The sequence below is a fragment of the Terrapene carolina genome, unplaced genomic scaffold, assembly GCF_002925995.2.
Source record: "Terrapene carolina triunguis isolate 2854851 unplaced genomic scaffold, T_m_triunguis-2.0 Scaffold33715, whole genome shotgun sequence".
Lineage (NCBI taxonomy): Eukaryota > Metazoa > Chordata > Testudines > Emydidae > Terrapene > Terrapene triunguis.
Window position 1 is genome coordinate 515,901 of NW_020698066.1, and position 18,550 is coordinate 534,450.

The following is an 18,550-nucleotide window of genomic DNA, read 5'->3' on the forward strand; positions in this document are numbered from 1 at the left end:
ATTTTCTTGCTAAATGATGATCCAGTTCACAGAGAAACACACTAAGTTTCTTAAAGTTCAGCATCAATTATTGTTTGCACACAACGAATGAAGTTTCTTTTTACAGACTTTGTGAAATCTGCTCTTTTTGTAAATTTGTATACTTTTACACACTTATGTTAGAAAAATGATACTAAGATAGTCAGCGCCAGAGGGATAAGGATGATGGTGGAGTTGCTAATGGGAATAGAAAAGGGCAGGTTTAGGAGAAATTATTTTAATGTAGGTTAGTAATAGATCCGCCATGAAGAAAAAGCTAGAGAGAGCAGAGGCAGATCTACAAATGATCAGCAAAGAAGAGATAATTGTAATCATGTGATTAGATTATGTCTTCCCAGCAAAAGACAAAAAAAGAGAGAGAGAGGTGACAAGTTCTAAGGGAGAGAGAAGCTGTCAAAGGAGTGGTCAGAGAAGTCTCTAAAGCCTGGTGGTGGGAAGTTGGCATAAAATCTCAAGAAGAAAGGGGTGACCCCAAAAGATAAACAACACAGAATAATCTGTTAGTGAAAACCAAATCTCTTCTTTTTAATCAATTTTTTACTGGGAAACATAACCCCCTCTCACTTCCTGCAAAAAAAATCTCTGTAGAATGTGTATTTTAGTTTTACACAGCAAATGTTACCAACAGTAGCTTCTGTATGAAGAGTTCTTTGATGCCAAAGTAGTAGTTTTATTAAAATGTCAGCTTCCTATTGTCACCAACTCAACAATTACTCCTTAAATCTTTTTGTCAAATACAAAGAATGTGCAAAACCAGATGCAAACATCCAACCAGATGAACTATAATTTTAGTTTCTTACTCACCCCTCCTGTGATCAATGTATTATTACTGAGACAGAAGGTGGCCCTTGTTGGAGTAATATTAGTTAAAGCTGTTTAGAGAAGGCCACTTAAGTAAATTTAACTGTCATACAAAGTATTTTAAACAATAGTATTCCTTTTACCATAAGATAGGTTCATCCCAACCAGCTAAAATATAACTTGCACTGTCTAGAGCTTTAAATTGTATTAGTTATAACTTTTAAGTTCAAATATTTTAAAAAACACAGCTTTATCTTAGTCTAGACAAGGCTTTATTTTATCTATTTTGACACTGCATGCTTTAATTTAATGTGTGTATTGTGAAATGGAGTAGGTTCTCCATACCCTTAAAGAACGAACCTACAGAGAAATTTTTGTAGGACTCTTTTGTTGGAAAAATTGTCTTAAATTACAAAACCCTAAGACTTTTTTTATTAAAGCATTAGTTAGGAATATGGTAACAACCCACATACAAATACTTCCTAACCCTGACAGGACAATCAGAATAAGTTTCAGCTTTAAAAACTACTGAAGAAAATCCCTGAAAGACTAACTACATATTTTAGCATGAATGGACATACCTTCCTAACATCTGAACTTTTCGGTTCTGTTGTCCAGGTGATGATCCGAGATACCGCCAGCCTAGTTTCACTTGAATTTACGAAATCCCCTGGGTCCATCTGCTGTGCAAGAGTCTCTATGTATTTAAGAATTGCAACTTTAACCTGCAAAGGTAAGCAGAGTCAGGTAAATAGATAAAAACAAAAGTGTGCTGTAAATGTGAGTGTACTCAAGAAACAGGGTTCTATTTATTTAGAACAAATAATCCAGAATGGCTAATATAATGGGACAAAATGAGATACCTTTTTAAAGTGAATTAAATATTGGCAATTTTATCAGAAGTCTTTTAGCTGATTTTAAAATCAATTACCTGGAGTCAATGTTTTTGTTTAATATTCATATAGTATCTATAATCTGTAAATGAGTCTACTGTACTAACAGACATCTTAATTCTCACTAACATTAAATAAAAAAACTAGCATACTGCATGTGCAACTATTTAGCCATTTAGTTTGCTTATATTTGGCATAGGGAGCACCACCTGATGAATTGGAGAGGATACATACAGATGTAATTGGCTTCTTCCAGTAAACTGTACATAATTTGTACTCAGAATCCCCTGGCAGTCCCTTTAGCAGCAGAAATCTATGCTGAGCATTAAACATCTTTGTTAAGGGATAAATTTTGTAAAACATCTTCCTATTAAAAACAAACCATAAGGGGAATAGAGCTGTTACAATAAAGCAGTGCCAGTGAGTAAGCAATAATACACATGGCAATCAGTACACACACTTTTCTTTGAAGGAATTCATTACATTAATGAATGTCAGTGTGTTTATGAATAGACATAAATGAGACAAGGAAATGGGGTGGGTGATTATTTGGATGATCTGGTTTAACTCTTTAGCTGTTTCTGTCTCCATTAACTATGGTACTAGATCTGAGATTATGCACAATAAAATCGGAGAGATTTTTTTTTAAATGTGTTTGTGGCTTGCACTGATAACTGTTCTGAATAAACATGGATCATTTAAAAGCTTCCCTCAGTCATCCTAATATTTCAGATATATAAAAAATAAAGTGTGTCAATGCACTGAGTGACAAAGATGTTAGTGGCAGGCAATGAAACTAGATGTAATTTAACCATATTAATTCTTTCCCCCTCATGCTGGCTGTTAGGTCTTGCCTTCTCTGAAGTTACATGTAACCCAAGGATTGAAGCTCTTTGTGATGCATAAGTCAATGGAAAATACTGTTGAGAGCCTGGCAGCTAGAAGTTTCTCTTTTTGAGATCAAAATCTTAAAACTACTTATATTTTGCAAAATGTGTATTTCAAAACACATACTAAAAACAAAACTTCTTCTTTCTAAGTCAATCAAGTATAATTGTGCGCATATACTATTTTTCCTCCCCCACAAGGGCCCTTTTGTGTCATTTTTGTAACATCGCTGTGTCCATCTGCTAATGATATCTTAAATGTATATTGTGATATAGGAGGGCCAGGGAGCAGTGGTAGAGTGCTCGAGGGGAAATATATAAACCCAAGGCTAATTAAGGCGTGATTCCCTGGAGACTAGGGAGGATGGCTACAGATTAATTGGAGCACCTGCAGTCAATTAAGGCCCTGTCAGGAACCTAATAAAACCCCCTGCTTCAGGAAGTCAGAAGGAGGAGGAAGGAGAGAGGTCTGGAGCTTGGAGGTGTGCTGTGAGACTTGAAAGGTCAGAGAACCGAAGTAAGGGAGACCCTGCCCCAGCAGGGAATGGAGACTCCCTCCCCCAGCATCTAGGGACCGAAGGTACCCCACCCAAGGGGGAAGAGGGTAAGAACCCGCAGGGATTGAGAGGCGCTGGGGCTCAGAGTGAGAAGAAAACCCAGACCCCTCCCCCTCTTCCCTCCTTTACCACCTTCCCAGGCCACTAGCGGGGCCCTCGGTGCCCCAAAAGCAGGGGCAAGGGGTGGTATCTTAGCCCCCACCAAGAAAAGCGCAGGACCCACCATACTAACACTGGCCATCTTGTCACAACATATACCTTTACAACCAGATGCTGCAATCAGAAACCAATGATAACATGGTGCAAAAAGGCACCCAGCTATCTATACACAAAAATTCCTAAGAACAAGATATAAGGTTTACTCAACAGTTAAAAATTGTGAAGAAAAGCATTCCCAATGGAAGTAGAGTCAAACTGTCTACAGACAGGGAGGAGTACTGAATAGCAGGTGAGTAGAAGTAGGAACCATCTAAAAGGCAGCTTGTGATCTCAGTTCCATTATGAACAATAAGAGATGGCAGTCATTTTGAAAAAGGTTAGTTCTTCATGTTTTTTTTTTTTGAAAGAGAACATTATTCTTCGGTGTCTGTGGAAACTTCTATGTTGAAGAACAAGAAAAGATGACCATTAGAGATAAGTTACTTACCTTGTACAGTAACTGGAGTGTTCGAGATGTCTGTCTCAATGGGTGCTCCACTTCAGCGAGGCATGCTCCCTACGAGCCTTTGACAGGGGACTTTTGGTACTGCCAATTCAGTCTGCACATGAGCCGTAGCTAACCTCGTGCCCTCTATTGAGGGTATATAGGGCAGTGTCAGACGAGCTACCATCAGTTCCGTCTCTACCACAAAGTCCCGCAAAAGCAAAGACTCCAAAGCAGAGGGGAAAGATGACGGTTAGTTGAGGACAAAAGACCAACATCTTGAACAACTCCAGTTACTGTATAAGGTAAGTAACTTTTTCTTTGAGTAATGTTCCTATGGGTGCTCCACTGATTTACTGATTGTATTTCAATTGTAATCTTGAGCTGTATAGGAAGTAAATTAGTTAGTGACATATCACTTATTTATATTTGTTTTCTTATTCTTGTAATAAATCTGTAACAGCATACTAGAATGGTTCCTCTCTCAAAACTTCAATGTGGGAAAACAACTTATTTAGAGGTAAAGGTAAATGCATTGAGTAGCTCCTGGTCATGTATTTTATTTATTTGATTAAAATCCTGTTCAAACTACTACATAAGCATGATGCATTTGCCAAAATGGTCCTACATGACTTATCACTGTCCCAGATCAGGTAATATTTGCTAAAAACCTTCACTTCTTCCTTCGAGACATGGATCTGGCCAGTATTTTTCATGTATCTGTCACCTTCAAACTGTATTCCTTTAATTCATTGTATGTGAAGCTGAATGTGAAAACAATGCAAAGATGCTAGCTGGTGCAAAACCTGGCTGTCTGCCTCCTACATGGACTAGGTCTGCAGAAGCACATCATTCCTGTTTTCTGGGTCCCCCACTGGCTCCCAGTCTACCTCTGAGGCCAGTTCAAGGCCCTGCTTCCAATTTTCAAAGCCATTAATGGGTCATGTCCCAGCTTCACTAGCAACCATATAGCTATCTATGAACCATGGAGACAGCTGTGCTCTTTTCGACAAAACACAGAACACAAAGTCCAGGACACAGTGTGTGTGAGCCAGAGTCAAGGCACTCTTGGCTGAGGGAGATATGTCTGTAAAACAATTTCCAGAAGAGATGAGCAATCCAGAATCTGATCACTATTAGGTCATGCTAAAAGACTTTCCTCTTTGATATAGTTATGCCATCATAACAAGAATGATATTTCCAACAAACTCCATTCCCTCTCACCAGTACATAACCATCCCTTCAGGAAGAGTTTCTGAAAACCACAGAAGGGGAAGAGCTGGACTTCATCAAGTTCAAAAGGAATCTTGCTATGCCAATCCAATTAACCCTGGGAAGTACTATGGGGATGGGTACCAGTACAAAATACTAACACAGGTAGGTAGAGTCCTTAACACTACTACTATATTACATTTTTGATTACTTCTAATAAATATATTCTCTGGCTCTTCAGTGATAGTAGTAAGCTTTAGGAAGAAGTTGAGGGGTAGGGAATGGGGTATGATAAGTTCTTGGATTTCTGAAGACAAGATTATTGCCTGTTAACTGCAAACTTTACAAAAAAGGTAATATTTAAAATATTCTTTAAAAATCTGTTTGAAACTACACATATTGAGACAATAATTTGAAGCCACAGCTCTAAGAAAGAGATGGCTTCTCTAGCCAACTTCTATTACAGAAATCTTATATTTCTCTAACATTGATGAATCTTTATGATAACTGCTCAGTATCTGTTCCATAAATCCATTTTTTTTTTTAAACTTTCTTCTCTGTCATCAGGAGGATGGTCTTGGCCTTGGCTTCCTCGGTCTTAAGGTCTGGCTCCAATCTTTAAGGAATTCCACTCTTTGGACCTCATCCTCATACCAGAAGTCCATGCTTTCTTTCAAATCTACAGTATGAGCTTCACCAAAGGGAGCATATCATGCTTTAGTAATTACATCAGAATTCTATGGAGAAAGTAACTCACAGCAATCAACGCATTAATCTTCCTGCAATAAACCTCTGTCTTAAGGACATGTTGCAGAACAAATTGTGTGATTTCATTACTACTTCATTTGTTTTCTTTAACAACTCTGATCACATCATGAGATAGTAGCCACTATTTAATACACCAGCACAAATAATAGTAGTCAAAGTATAAACTGTCCTCAGAGTGAGTAATATTATACATTTTACTGTGCTGCAAACAAAAAGAAAAAAACAAAACAAAAAAATGAGGTATTTGCATGTGACTTCAGCCCCACTGTGTACAGGAAAAAAAGTGTAATCTTGTGCATTGTTACGTTGCATAACATTCCAAATTGTGTAAAAAATTTTCGTGCAGGATAGAGCAGAAAATTCCAGTTTTGTATATGCTTGTTATTTCCCCAATTTGCCTTATTTGTAAATCTTATTAGGATTTACAGCATTTATACCAAAGCCAACCTCTTCTCTAATTGTACATGTCCTAGAGAAATCAGTTTTAATTTTATTTAATTTATTTATTTATTTAATTAATTAATTTTTATGTCAACATATTCTTAAGCTGTGAAAATGCGTGCATATATAATGCAACACATTACTTTTAGAAAAGCTTAACAAATAAAATAATGCACTAAACATAAAAGTAATATGTTTTTGAATGAAAATTTAGGGTACATGTGTTAATATTAACATTATTTAAATTTTAAATATGCCCATAACCTACAAGATGAAAGTAGTTTAGGGAAAAACCTTCATTGTCAGAACTACATACAGAAAAGAAGATTGGGAAATCACAAACATAAAATGAGAAAAGACTTGATAGAGTGAGTTTGCATAACCAGCTTGGTGTTAGGCGGCCATATTTTTGTTGCTTCTGTATTCATTGGTGTGTGGTCTTATCAGGTCTGTTTTTGCAAAAAATGCTCTGACACTAGTATATCACTTGAAGTTGAATATCTGCATGCTTAAAGTTTCTTGCAAAGGTTAGTAGCCATAGACGGATGCATACAAATAAAAATTATCAAACATTGTAAAGTTTTTACATAGGGTTAAAAAAGGCAATAATGCAGACAAAAAACCTTGGAGCTCCAAAAAGAGCGAAGCTGGTCCTGCAGCGCTGGCTTGACTGTCTGAAAGTTTATAAAAACAAAATCCACCAAGTGAAAACCTTTTTTTGCAATACAAATCCAAATAGTAAGAGAGAGCAAATTTCTATCAACAAATATTTCATTTGCAATTTAGACTTGTAAATTTTTACCTTCAAGCTGGGCGTCTGGGTCTGGTCAACAGTGAATCTCATTAAAATACTGAATTGGAGATCATTTGGAAAAGATTCCCTGAAAAATAAAGAAAATCAGGCAAAACACATTACTTGCATAGGGCATGCATTTAATAACTGTATAGGTGCTCGCTCTAATTTAAAGGCTCTCTCTATAAACTAATCAAAAATTCGTCTACCTTTCAAACTACAATATATGCCTACTTGTTTTAATCTCTGGGTAGATATGCTATATCATACTTTCAGAAACATCCAGCTAATGTAGAAAGAACATATATCAAACGATCTTACTACTTTCAAGCAATTATATGTGCTAACATGTAAGACAAACACTCTCTCAACAGTAAAAAGAACGAGGAGTACTTGTGGCACCTTAGAGACTAACACATTTATTTAAGCATAAACTTTCATGGGCTAAAACCCACTTCATCGGATGCATGCAGTTCCACTGTATGCATCCGATGAAGTGGGTTTTAGCCCACGAAAGCTTATGCTTACATAAATGTGTTAGTCTCTAAGGTGCCACAAGTACTCCTCGTTCTTTTTGCTGATACAGACTAACACCGCTACCACTCTGAAATCTCTTAACGGTATGTGACTTATTAAATCCAATCCTGCTAGGATGTGCATTTCATAATCTAGAAAACTGATTCTGTATTCATCTTTCAATGTTAAGCATTCTAAATAGCAGGGATGATTTGAATTCCTTAAATTAGGTGGTATTTAGAAAACCACTACTATTACATTTGTTACATTTTAAAGCCATCCACAGGTTCTGTTTTGGGGACAATATCCTTACAGTACAGTGAGAGAGAAACGTGGGAATATACTCTGGTGCCAATCAAAATTGCACACACATTTTTGTCAGCAATGTATTACCTTGTGACATCAAGTGCCTTTTGAACTTTTGCTTGCACAGACCCAAGCAAATCAGCACCCATTTTCTTCAACAGCTGTGTCAACAACACAAACAGCCAATCCTGTAGATCTTCTTTATGGACCTGGATGAAGTCGACCAAGGTCTCCAAAAACATGCTGAACACCTAAAGGAGGCAGAGAAGGGAAAAAGAGAGAGGGGTGGGGGGGAAGAAAAGGAAACGACATTGACCTGTGTTGAACTCACAAATGATGAAGAAAGCAGTAGGGGAATCAAAGGCAGACAGAGGCAGTGATTTGCAGCCAAGCAGGAAAACAATCTGTCTTGCTTTTCATTGGTCTCCGTGATACAAGAGAATATTGCTATTCAACTTCAGCTGAAGTTTGACAATTAGCTATTCCATGCAGTATCATTGGGTAAAGAAATGTTTACTGTGATGGCTGGCACAACTTTATTTATTTTTTAAATTTAAACTTCTTTCCACTTCAAGCTTTATGTAATTAAGTCAGTTCTACGTAGACAATAAAATTGGCTTATCTTTTTTAAAAAAGCAAAGAGGCCACAGAAAGCTTAATTAAAATATGAGCTGTGGAGATCTGCATCAAGAGAATGCTTGTTCCTTTCCATAGACGATTTGGAGAATGGAACAGGCTTCTCTGTTCTTGCAGCATTCTGAAACAAATTATTCAGAGGAAAAGTCCTCCTAGCAGAGGAAAAACTACAGTACATTTCTGATTATGATGTCCTTTGGAAATATATGGAATATTAATCTTTCTAAAAACATATTAGCTACTATTTATGACATTTTGGAAGAGTGGTGTTGGGAAGCAAATATTCAGGAAAATGATCTATAAGTACATTTATGCTGCATAGCGCCTCCCACTCCCCCGGCAGTGATTCTCAGAGCCCAGGCCAACTGACTTGGGCTCGTGGGGCTCCCTCTCTGAGCCTAAAAATAGCAGCATAGACGTTCCTGCTTGGGCTGGAGTCTGGTCTCTGAAACTCAGACAGGATCTCAGAGCCTGGGATCCAGACCGAGTGGGAACATCTACACTATTTTTAGCCCCATTAGCCCAAGACCTTATGAGCCTTAAGTCAGTTGACCCGGGCTCAGAAATATTGCTGCTGCATTTTTTTTCCCAGTGTAGATGTACCCTATGTGAACTTGTATATTGCAAACTGTGCCAAATGTGTAAGTGTGAATGACAATTATTTATTTATTTATTTATTTATTTTACAAATTTCAAAACTTATAGTACAACCTTAAGATCAAGAAATATTTTAGGGTTTGGGTTGTTTTTTTTTTTTTTTTTTAAGTGTATGTATATATAAAATTTACCGCTAGGTGGCATTTTTTTTTCTTTTTAGGACCTTTCACTAACTTTTGGATTTACATGTGCTTATGCGGGAGTGGAACATACATGTTCTAGATATACAATTTCAAAGGTATGTATTCTGCCAGAATTCCAGCCTAATCTAGGCCATAACACACACTGCTGCGTAAGTGCACGCATGAGAGAGTTCACTATAATTACTTTTTAACACCGATGTCATACGGTCATTAAGATAAATATACCCAACGCATTAAAGGTGCAAATCCATATGCTTAGTTTACAAGTGTCCGTTATTAGGTATTTAGGGCTGGCACTTGATTAATAGGCACTGGATGTCAAATAATACATTCAAATTCTCCCAGGATCCTACAGACACCAAACAGTATAATCTTCAGGGCTACTTTAAATATTTTACATCTTCCTGTCCCAAATAGGTAAAAAGTTCCTCAAGAGAAAACATTTTCTTTCCACTCTAAAATGAAATACTGTAGGGTATATTCTCCTCCCTTCCATCTATTGTCTTTGATGTTTCTCTCGCTGGGTGAAGGCTGAACATTACTCCAGTGCTGCTCCTGGTTGAGGTGGGGGGGTTACTCAAGAACCACATTAGAGGTCTCCACAACCAGCATGCCTACCCACTGATAATTCAAGGGCACAGAAAACAAGGGGGGGGGGAAAAAAAGCTATCAAGCTCAGGACTTTAACTCCGATTCCACATAAGCAATAGCACACAGATTGCTGTGTAGGCCATTTTAAATGTGTTGTGCAGAATTATTATATCTGTACATACAAATCTCCAAACAGTAGCACTGGAAAGTCAAATGATCAAATTATGTCAATTACTCTGCCTGAGTTACATATAACTGTAAGCGAACTGGACTTGTAACAGGGCTTTCCAAGTGCCTTTTCTTTCTCCCAAGAAACTCCATTAGGTTTGGCTGAGATATCAACTGTTAAAATATCACTATTTCCCTGCTGTCACTTGCATTCTTCAGGAATATTTTGGCAATATGTCAAAATAACAGAACAGGAGCATTCAAAAGAGCTGGACCCATGCTGCCACCACAGCAGCACACACATCCCTGGGAATACCTGGGAGCTGTCAAAATAGCTGTAGTGGGAAAAAGGGTGGGAAGAGGGCCAAGCTGGTCTCCCCCAGGCCCAACACAGAGCTCCAGTTGCCCATCTTTACCTTTTTCCTCTTTAAACACAAAACAACAACAAACCTAGAAAATTACCTTTAAAAAAATTATTTTAAAGAGTGTTACTTTAATTGCAAAGTTGAGCACTCAAAAGTTAGGAAATGTCATATTTAACATCACCTGGGGAATTCTGCTCCCTGTACATATACATTATAGTACAGGGTAAAATTGTAATTAATTTGAAATTTTGAACATCCATAGGACTTAAGTTTCTACATGGACTTATAAAAACTCTAGAAAATGGGACTTGGGTGCTTTTGAACATTTTATCCACAGTCCTTAATTACATGATCTCATTTTTTTTTTTTTTTTTTTTTTGCAGGACTCCTGCCTCAGTGCACAGGATGGATGCCCAAGGAGGGCAATTTAAGGGTTTATGGTTAATCTTGCATCAGACATTTCCTAACTTTTGAGCGTTTAACTTTGGAATCTACATAACACCCTTAAAGTAGCTTTTCTGTTTGTAAATAAATAAATAAATAAATAAATAAATATAGGGGATGTGCAACATGGCTGAATTAAAATTGCTCTCACAGCTGTAATTTTTGGAACTACCTGATTTCTGAATGTTTGTTTCTCAAACTTAACTGTATGTTAACACCACCTTTTTATTGTTTTGCATTGTATAAGCCAAATTAATTAGTCTACACCAGCTTCCACTGGTCTCAGAAAACGGTTGAACAGCAAGGAATCCACAACTTTTTTTTTTTGCTAGGACAAACACAGCCAACCCCCAAAACGTGTGTTGAAGTTGCAGACCAGGCATTAAACACGGTGATTTGGGCATGTATTGATTTGGTGCATTCCCACTACAGCCAGGGGACTAATAAGGAGCACAGCACAGATTAAAATTATTGTTCCCTAAAGGAGGGAGTGCCTTTCCTCATTGCCACACGAAACTGCTGAGGTTAAGAATTTAGCAAGATTGAAAAAAGGAACAGCTACTGGACATTGCTACAGATGGCAAGATATCTGGAGTGGTCGTAGTTAATCATAAATTATAGAAGGGATATTAAATATCATTTTTCAGGGCCTGAGCCAGTATCTAACTATAGAAAAGGATGAGACCTAATGTTGGAGAAAGATTACCACACATCTGCTCACTGCAAGGTTCTTTTATCTTCCTCTGAAGCCCACTGATCATCCTCATAGAAAGGTTACTGGACTAGATGGACCTCAGGTCTAATGCAGTATGGCAATTCTTATGTCCTTTCCAAGGGGATGAATTTTCTTCTTGCTGTTATGGCCCTTCATGATGAAGGGAGGTGAAATTTGCCTCTTCTTTTACCAATGGAGAATTGATCTAGCCCAATTTATTAAATGTGAGGGAAGGGGAAAACTCTGCTACTGTCATGCTTGAGAATTAAATGTACAAAAGAAGGACTTTATGAAGTGATGGTTTCCACAACAACTATAAATCTGACACCAGCACATATTTAATATTTTGTACTGCTGTGTACACATCTATACCATTATATACATGCAGTGTGATAGAGTTAGAATTGCTGGGAAAATTACAGCTGTCAATTTCTTGGCTTTTGTACATTTTCAATTCTCAACCATGATGTTACATTAAGTGTTGTGTCTGAGTTTCCTTCCTTTAAAAAAAATAAATAAATAAAAAAGCTTGGTTGGGGGGAAAAACTCAAAGAAAAACGTGACTGATCTTTGTGAAGGAAGATCCATGGCATACAGTGCACGTGAATTTTCGAGTTCAGTTATTCTGAAGTTGGAGAAATAATGTAAAGATCGTCACAAAATTATTTGCTGTCCTACTACTTGTAAGTACATATGTACACACACAATTAAGTTTAAAATCAAGCACATTGTTACACCAAATGTATTTTCGTAAGGACAAGATGCATATTTCAGTTTGTTGGACGTCATAGAAAAGTAAGAAATTCATTTTATAAGGGACTACTGGAAAAACGTCAACATTACTGTTTTATTGGTAGATACCTCTTTTGTACCAGTCAGCAAATGAATTAATTGAAAATCTAAATTTGCATACTATAATACTGTCACAGGGTACGCTGGCTCTTTAAGAAGATTCTGACTCAGCCCCAACTGTGCTAGGCTTAGGCTACCTCCCCTAAGAGCAGGGCCGGCTCCAGGCACCAGCTCAGCAAGCAGGTGCTTGGGGTGGTCAAGGGGAAGGGGCGGCACGTCGGGCTCTTCAGCGGCACTTTGGCGGCGGGTCCCTTAGTTCCTCTCGGAGGGAAGGACTGGCCGCCGAATTGCCGCTGAAAAAGAAAGCGGCGCGGTGGAGCTACCGCCGATCACAGCTCCCCCCCCCCCCCGCCACCGGGGGCGGCAAAAACCCTGGAGCTGGCCCTGCTAAGAGAAAGACATAAGGGGTCACTAGGTTTTCTGGGGAATATCAGGGCAGCCTGAATTCAGTCAGAGAGTATGGAAAAAAAAGCTTGCTGGAGAGGTGACAACTCTTCAGAGCTCCCAGGCAAAAGGCCTGAAAGAGAGAACTGCAAGAACAGTACCAACTTGTTGAGGGACAAGCGTCAGCTAAGGGACCTGCAGGGAGAAAGGTATGTAAAGGTCTGTTAGGAAGGGGAAGCCCTGATAAAGGACAGGAAGAACTTTTAGCCAAGATGGAGGGTTATGTGGATGTCAAAGACCATTATAAACTGAATGGACTAAATGAATCCATGAAAGAGGGCTGGAAGGTTGTGTGTATTATTTTATGGTACTAAGCCACACCCAGAAGAGGAAGCAGTATTCTGAAAACATGAGATACGGTGTTTTGTTTGGCACATGACAGAAGGGAAAACTGAGGTAGGTGGAGGGCCAAAGCCAGACTTCTCTAGTCAAAGGCTTTTAACTATGTCAAATTTCAAAGGCCTACAGCAAACAATGGAAGTGTTATGAGCTTCTTAACAAAAAGGTCACAAGAATCTATTATAATGAGAAGTTTAATGCAAATTAAATATAGCGATTGCTACCAGCTCTCCCTATATAATAGTATTTGTTAGTAACGATAATATTCTAATATTTACATTTAACAATGCAAGCAGGAATATGAAATACAACATATATATAGCACAGACAAATATTATGGGAAACCTTAACTTCTGAGTGCTTGATGTTCCATCATAACAATTGTGGATTTTTTTTGGTGGTTTTTAAAGATTAAGAAATTGAGCCAGGAGCTTACAAACTCTGCTTTCTTTGTCACGGGAGCTCATAAATTTCTTGATCTGGAGTTATTTGGTTTGGTGCTCTTATACTGAAATCTGCAGGCTGAATAAGCTGGTTAAACATTTATACGCTCATAGAGCACTTCAGATTTCCTAAAATAAATGTTCATATTAAATTAAATTATCTTCAACCCTTGTCTTGTCTAAGTCTCAATTAATGCCTACAAAACAAAACAAGTTTGACATTTTGTTTCTAATTTCAGCTGTCTATGTCTGGGAATAACACAAAAATGGTTGAAGTGATTTTGCTCAAATTTAAAAAACAAAACACCCCCACTTCTACGCCCCCAAAAAAACACAAAACAAAAAACCCAGGCACCTCTGAATCTGAGACAAAGCATGGACAATTTGTTTGATAAAAGTATATGAGCATCAAAACAAGAGTGAGATTAGAATGGAAGCTGGAATTCAAACTTTAATTATAGGGGGAACAATCCATACGTGCTATAGTTTCTCTAGATACAGTCTTTGTTTTCATGATTCAATTTTAAATTCTGAAATCAGTCATCTTAATCACATTTTGATAGTGGAGAAATAAACAGATATTGTAAGAAAAAAAAGTACTATAATTGAGATCTTTCTTTAAAATGAATTAAGTTTCAGATGCGCCAATCACCACAATATAGAACAGGAGTGCATAACCAAATAAGGTCAGTTAATTAGTAGAAAAACACATCTCAAAACATTACCACGCGTAATTCTATATGAATTGCGAAAGGCTTGACACTGCATGAACTCTTTGGGGAAGGAAAAAAAATAGAGAAAAAGCGTTAATTTCACAATCATGCAATAAGGTTAGATTTCCAGCAAATATTGATCCAACTTACTCTCTAAAGAGAGTTCCAACACAGGGGACAGCATGCAAAAAGAAAAAAGGGGAAAAAAGATAAAAACACACAAATTAGTTTCCATCAATGCAAAGTTCCTGTATGGAAGAAAAAACACAAAAAATAAAAAGGTATTTCAAAACCTGTACAGTAAATTTAAAATTATGTTCCAACTGTTCTTAGAATAGTTTGGAAATAAACAGTTGGTTTGCTCCTGTTTATTTTTTTCCTTAAAACCAATTTTTTTCCCAGAAGGACACAACTTTTTCCCTATGCAATTCCTTGTACTTGGTTAAAGATGTACTGGAACACATTAAAAAAATATTAGACATTCACACTTTACATACTGTAGTTATAATTCCTGTAGAAGCTGGGAGAAAAACTCTTAGAAAAGATTTTATATGGTCACCTCACATATAAATATAAAAAACCTAATTGTTAATTAACTCTTTGATGCTTAAAGTTGGGGTATCCTGCTGTGGAATGCGCTGCTGGACAATTAATGGTTGGGAATATCCAGTGGTGGCAACACAGTCAGTGATTGGAACTAGGGGTTAATTGTAAATATTTTTAAAATATTCACAGTATTCACTACTGTATAGTCACAAACTTTGGTTTAGATATAAAATGGATGATACCTCAGTTTACAAAACAAAACAGGTGTTATTATATCAATGTGTCCAGTAAACACGAAAAGAAGAGATATATTATATACATATGGAACACGATAATTGTTTATGATATCTGTCTATTTTAAAGTGATCTTCATTCCAAAAAAGATGTCATGCATGCTTATAATGTCACTTCTGTTTTTTTGTACACTCTTGTCATGAAATAATTTAAATGCTATATTTGGCATATACAATTTCAAGCTGGAATACTTTTAGTTCTGCATATTTTGCAAAGGAAAATAAGTTTTTAGTATAAAGAAAATTTTCACACAGTAGTTCTTTGATATATGAACTGATGTAATGTTTGTAAGACAGCAGCCAAACTCCTACTAACTAGCGTCCAAGTCAAATGGTGACAAAAATCAACAATTTGCCATTTCATCAACATTGGTATATTTATGGAGTTTACATAAATGTTCTAGAGAGCGATATTGCTAAAAGAATACTGTATATGCATGACCAATCAAAATAATGCAGTAGTTTACACAAGATGCTCATCTCATACATTTATCACTTTGCTTCAGCAGAACCCACCACCATTATTGATCTCCTGGAATTCTATATTTTTCAGCACTCTTTTTGTGTGTGGGGGGGTCATTCTCTCTTCCTTCCCTCTTCTGGATGTTCACTTGATCTCCCTGGGGCATCTCTTCTTCAACTTTTCCCTTTTCCACTGCTTCCTCCTCTCTTGACTTCCTATGATCCTCAAGGCCTTTAGCCTTCAGGTTCAGGCCTCTGTTCTCATGTGTACCCCAAAACTCCCAAATTTCTAATCTTGCCATAGGTGGCTATTACTCTGCCTTATCCGTAAAAAGGGCAAACGTCAGGCAAACTGACAAGTTAATTTGGTGCTTTACTGTTACTTTAAATTTGTCAGGGTTTCAGTACAGTTAAGATATCACCAAGTTCTGAAGGTTTATCAAGTGTACATTAACATTTTGATAGGCATTTTTCAGTATTCTATTAGCAGCAGCCATCAGTTGTGACATTTATAGTAGAGTTGTAAAATACTGAAATGATTAACTACTTTCTGTTTTGCTGTGAAACTTTATGAGTGTTTTTGCTATCACTTAATCAATACTGATAGATGGATAGAAACTAGCATATGCTGTACATCTCAGACAAAACGAGTACCTATTACTTTCAATACACAGAATACCTACAATTCAAGATAAGCCCTAAATTATAAATAAACATGAAGTTTTAAAAATGTTTTATATTTATTTTCATATCAGCATCTGCATTGCTGTGCCCAGTTGTCTGAGATGTTTCACTTTAAGTTCGTTAATGGAGCATTAAATAAGGCACAATGGTCCACCCACTTGAGAGAGAGAGAGAGAGAGAAGGCAAACAACCAAAACTGAAAATATAACCCAAAAGTGGAGATTCAGTAAAATAAGTTAGTTAAAATTGCTGTCAGAAACCCAAAAGAATATTGTAATTGTTATGTCATCCTGATTTATGAGGCACTGATCCATATTTGCCTTGTAAAAAGTCATGTAATGTGAACAAAACATGATACTGTTTTATTACTGATAGCAATATATTCTTTACCTTTATTTTACTACATATTAATGACCATATAAAAAGAATTAAATCTGTAGAGCCCTAATTTCCAACCAGTCATTTATCTATGAGAATAAAGGAAGACACACACAATCCATTATCACTCAAAAACATATACCCTAGAAAGCATCTGAAGTATATACTTGGGGTTGCTAATCAGCCTCACTTTGTACAATTTAACTGTAATATTTCTTGCATCAGATAAACTCAATATATTCCTGATTGAGAATCACTTTTCATTTTACCTTTGCAACAAATACTACGAGCTTACAAGAATATTTCAGAATGTTGAACACTCTAAATGTTGAATAAATTTCTATTTAGGTATAATAAAGTATTATTTACTTTATCTCAATTATCCTGTATCAGTAAAAGAAAAAGTGAACTTGTTTCAATTAATTAATTAATTGGGTCAAAACTCCACAGTTTCCTTACATTCTATCAATTAACTCAATCAGTGAAAATTAAGAACACATACTTATGCCTCACCACCTGTTTGCAAAGAGCTCCTAAATAACTCAGATGACCACCTCTCACAATTCAATGCTTATAATACACCTTTATGGCAAATACTTTAAGTGTGCAAATGAATACTTACTAATATAATTTACAGAAATTGTTCTGTAGTATTAATCTACAATATTTCAATGTGCTGACTACAAGTAAACAAAGGAATATCAACAGAAAAAAAAACAAAAAACATACCTTGCTATGAGGGTCAGCAAACATCCTTGTGAAGATTTCACACAATCTTTTCAATTCAACGCGACTGTTAAAATGACGTAACAATTAATTAGTCAACTATGGGCTACTGTAAGGAATTATTTTAACAGGTCACAGACTGGATACTTCAAGTCCAAAGTTCAGGTTAAGAGGTTCTGAAAAACACCTTTTCAATAGAAATATTTTCATTTTTGTTTAAAATCTAATTTGAAGTTTAACTTCAATTTAAACATTCTTATGCACTATTTGCAACCCAAATAACATAACAATGATACTAGTACAGAACAACCAGTGAAACTGACTACAAGCCAAAGTGAAAGTGGTAGCTATTAAACGTCTCAAATAAAATTAATTTTAAAATTTTCAGTTTTAATAATCTAATGTTAATACAGATAAAATTTATTTTTAAATATGACTTAATCCAATAATGTCCCTTTATAGTAACACTTACTAAACGTTATAGAACCAAAACATTGTTTACATTTCCACTTATAACTGAAATATGAAACAGGATATATTTAGAGACATTCTTAGTCTTTAGGGATATGTCTACAAAGCAGCTAAGAAGGTGCTTCCCAATGCAGGTAGACAGACATGAGCTAGTTCTGCTTGAGCTAGCATGCTAAAAATAGCAGTGTAGCCATGAAAGCAATTGGTGGAGGCTCAGGCTATCCATTCTACATACCCAGAGGGACAGGCGGGATTGTACTGTACTCAAGCGGCGAGTCCAAGCCACTGCCTGGCCCGCTGTGGCCACACTCCTATTTTTAGTGCACTAGCTTGAGCAGAGCTAGCATATGTCTGTCTACCTGTGCTGGGAAGCACCCTCTCAGCAGATGTGTAGATATACCCCAGGAGTATCAAATAGTTTCTGTTGAACACAGGATTGCACCTCCAGTTGACACCAATTAGGACTCCACAGATTAGGAATTTTTCTGTCTTGAGGAGCTCTTGGTTTAAATTTTGTCTCTAATGCTATTAAATAAGGACTTCTATCACTGTTTATTATTTCTTTAATTTCACCAATAATTTCAACACTGTACAAGGTTCCCAGATAAAAATTATGTTAAACTA

General features: G+C 36.7%; 1 protein-coding gene across 1 annotated transcript in view; it reads right to left on the reverse strand.

The window, feature by feature from the left end:
• The window catches only part of LOC113409490 (CLIP-associating protein 2-like), a 271,704-nt gene that overhangs the window by 42,495 nt on the left and 210,659 nt on the right, over nt 1–18,550 (reverse strand). The window contains exons 27-31 of the mRNA XM_029914215.1: nt 17,459–17,522; nt 14,517–14,519; nt 7,944–8,107; nt 7,044–7,122; nt 1,422–1,565 (exon numbers count right to left, since the gene is read on the reverse strand). Of these exons, the coding sequence (XP_029770075.1) occupies nt 1,422–1,565; nt 7,044–7,122; nt 7,944–8,107; nt 14,517–14,519; nt 17,459–17,522 (454 nt within the window). The remainder of the gene's footprint in view (nt 1–1,421; nt 1,566–7,043; nt 7,123–7,943; nt 8,108–14,516; nt 14,520–17,458; nt 17,523–18,550) is intronic.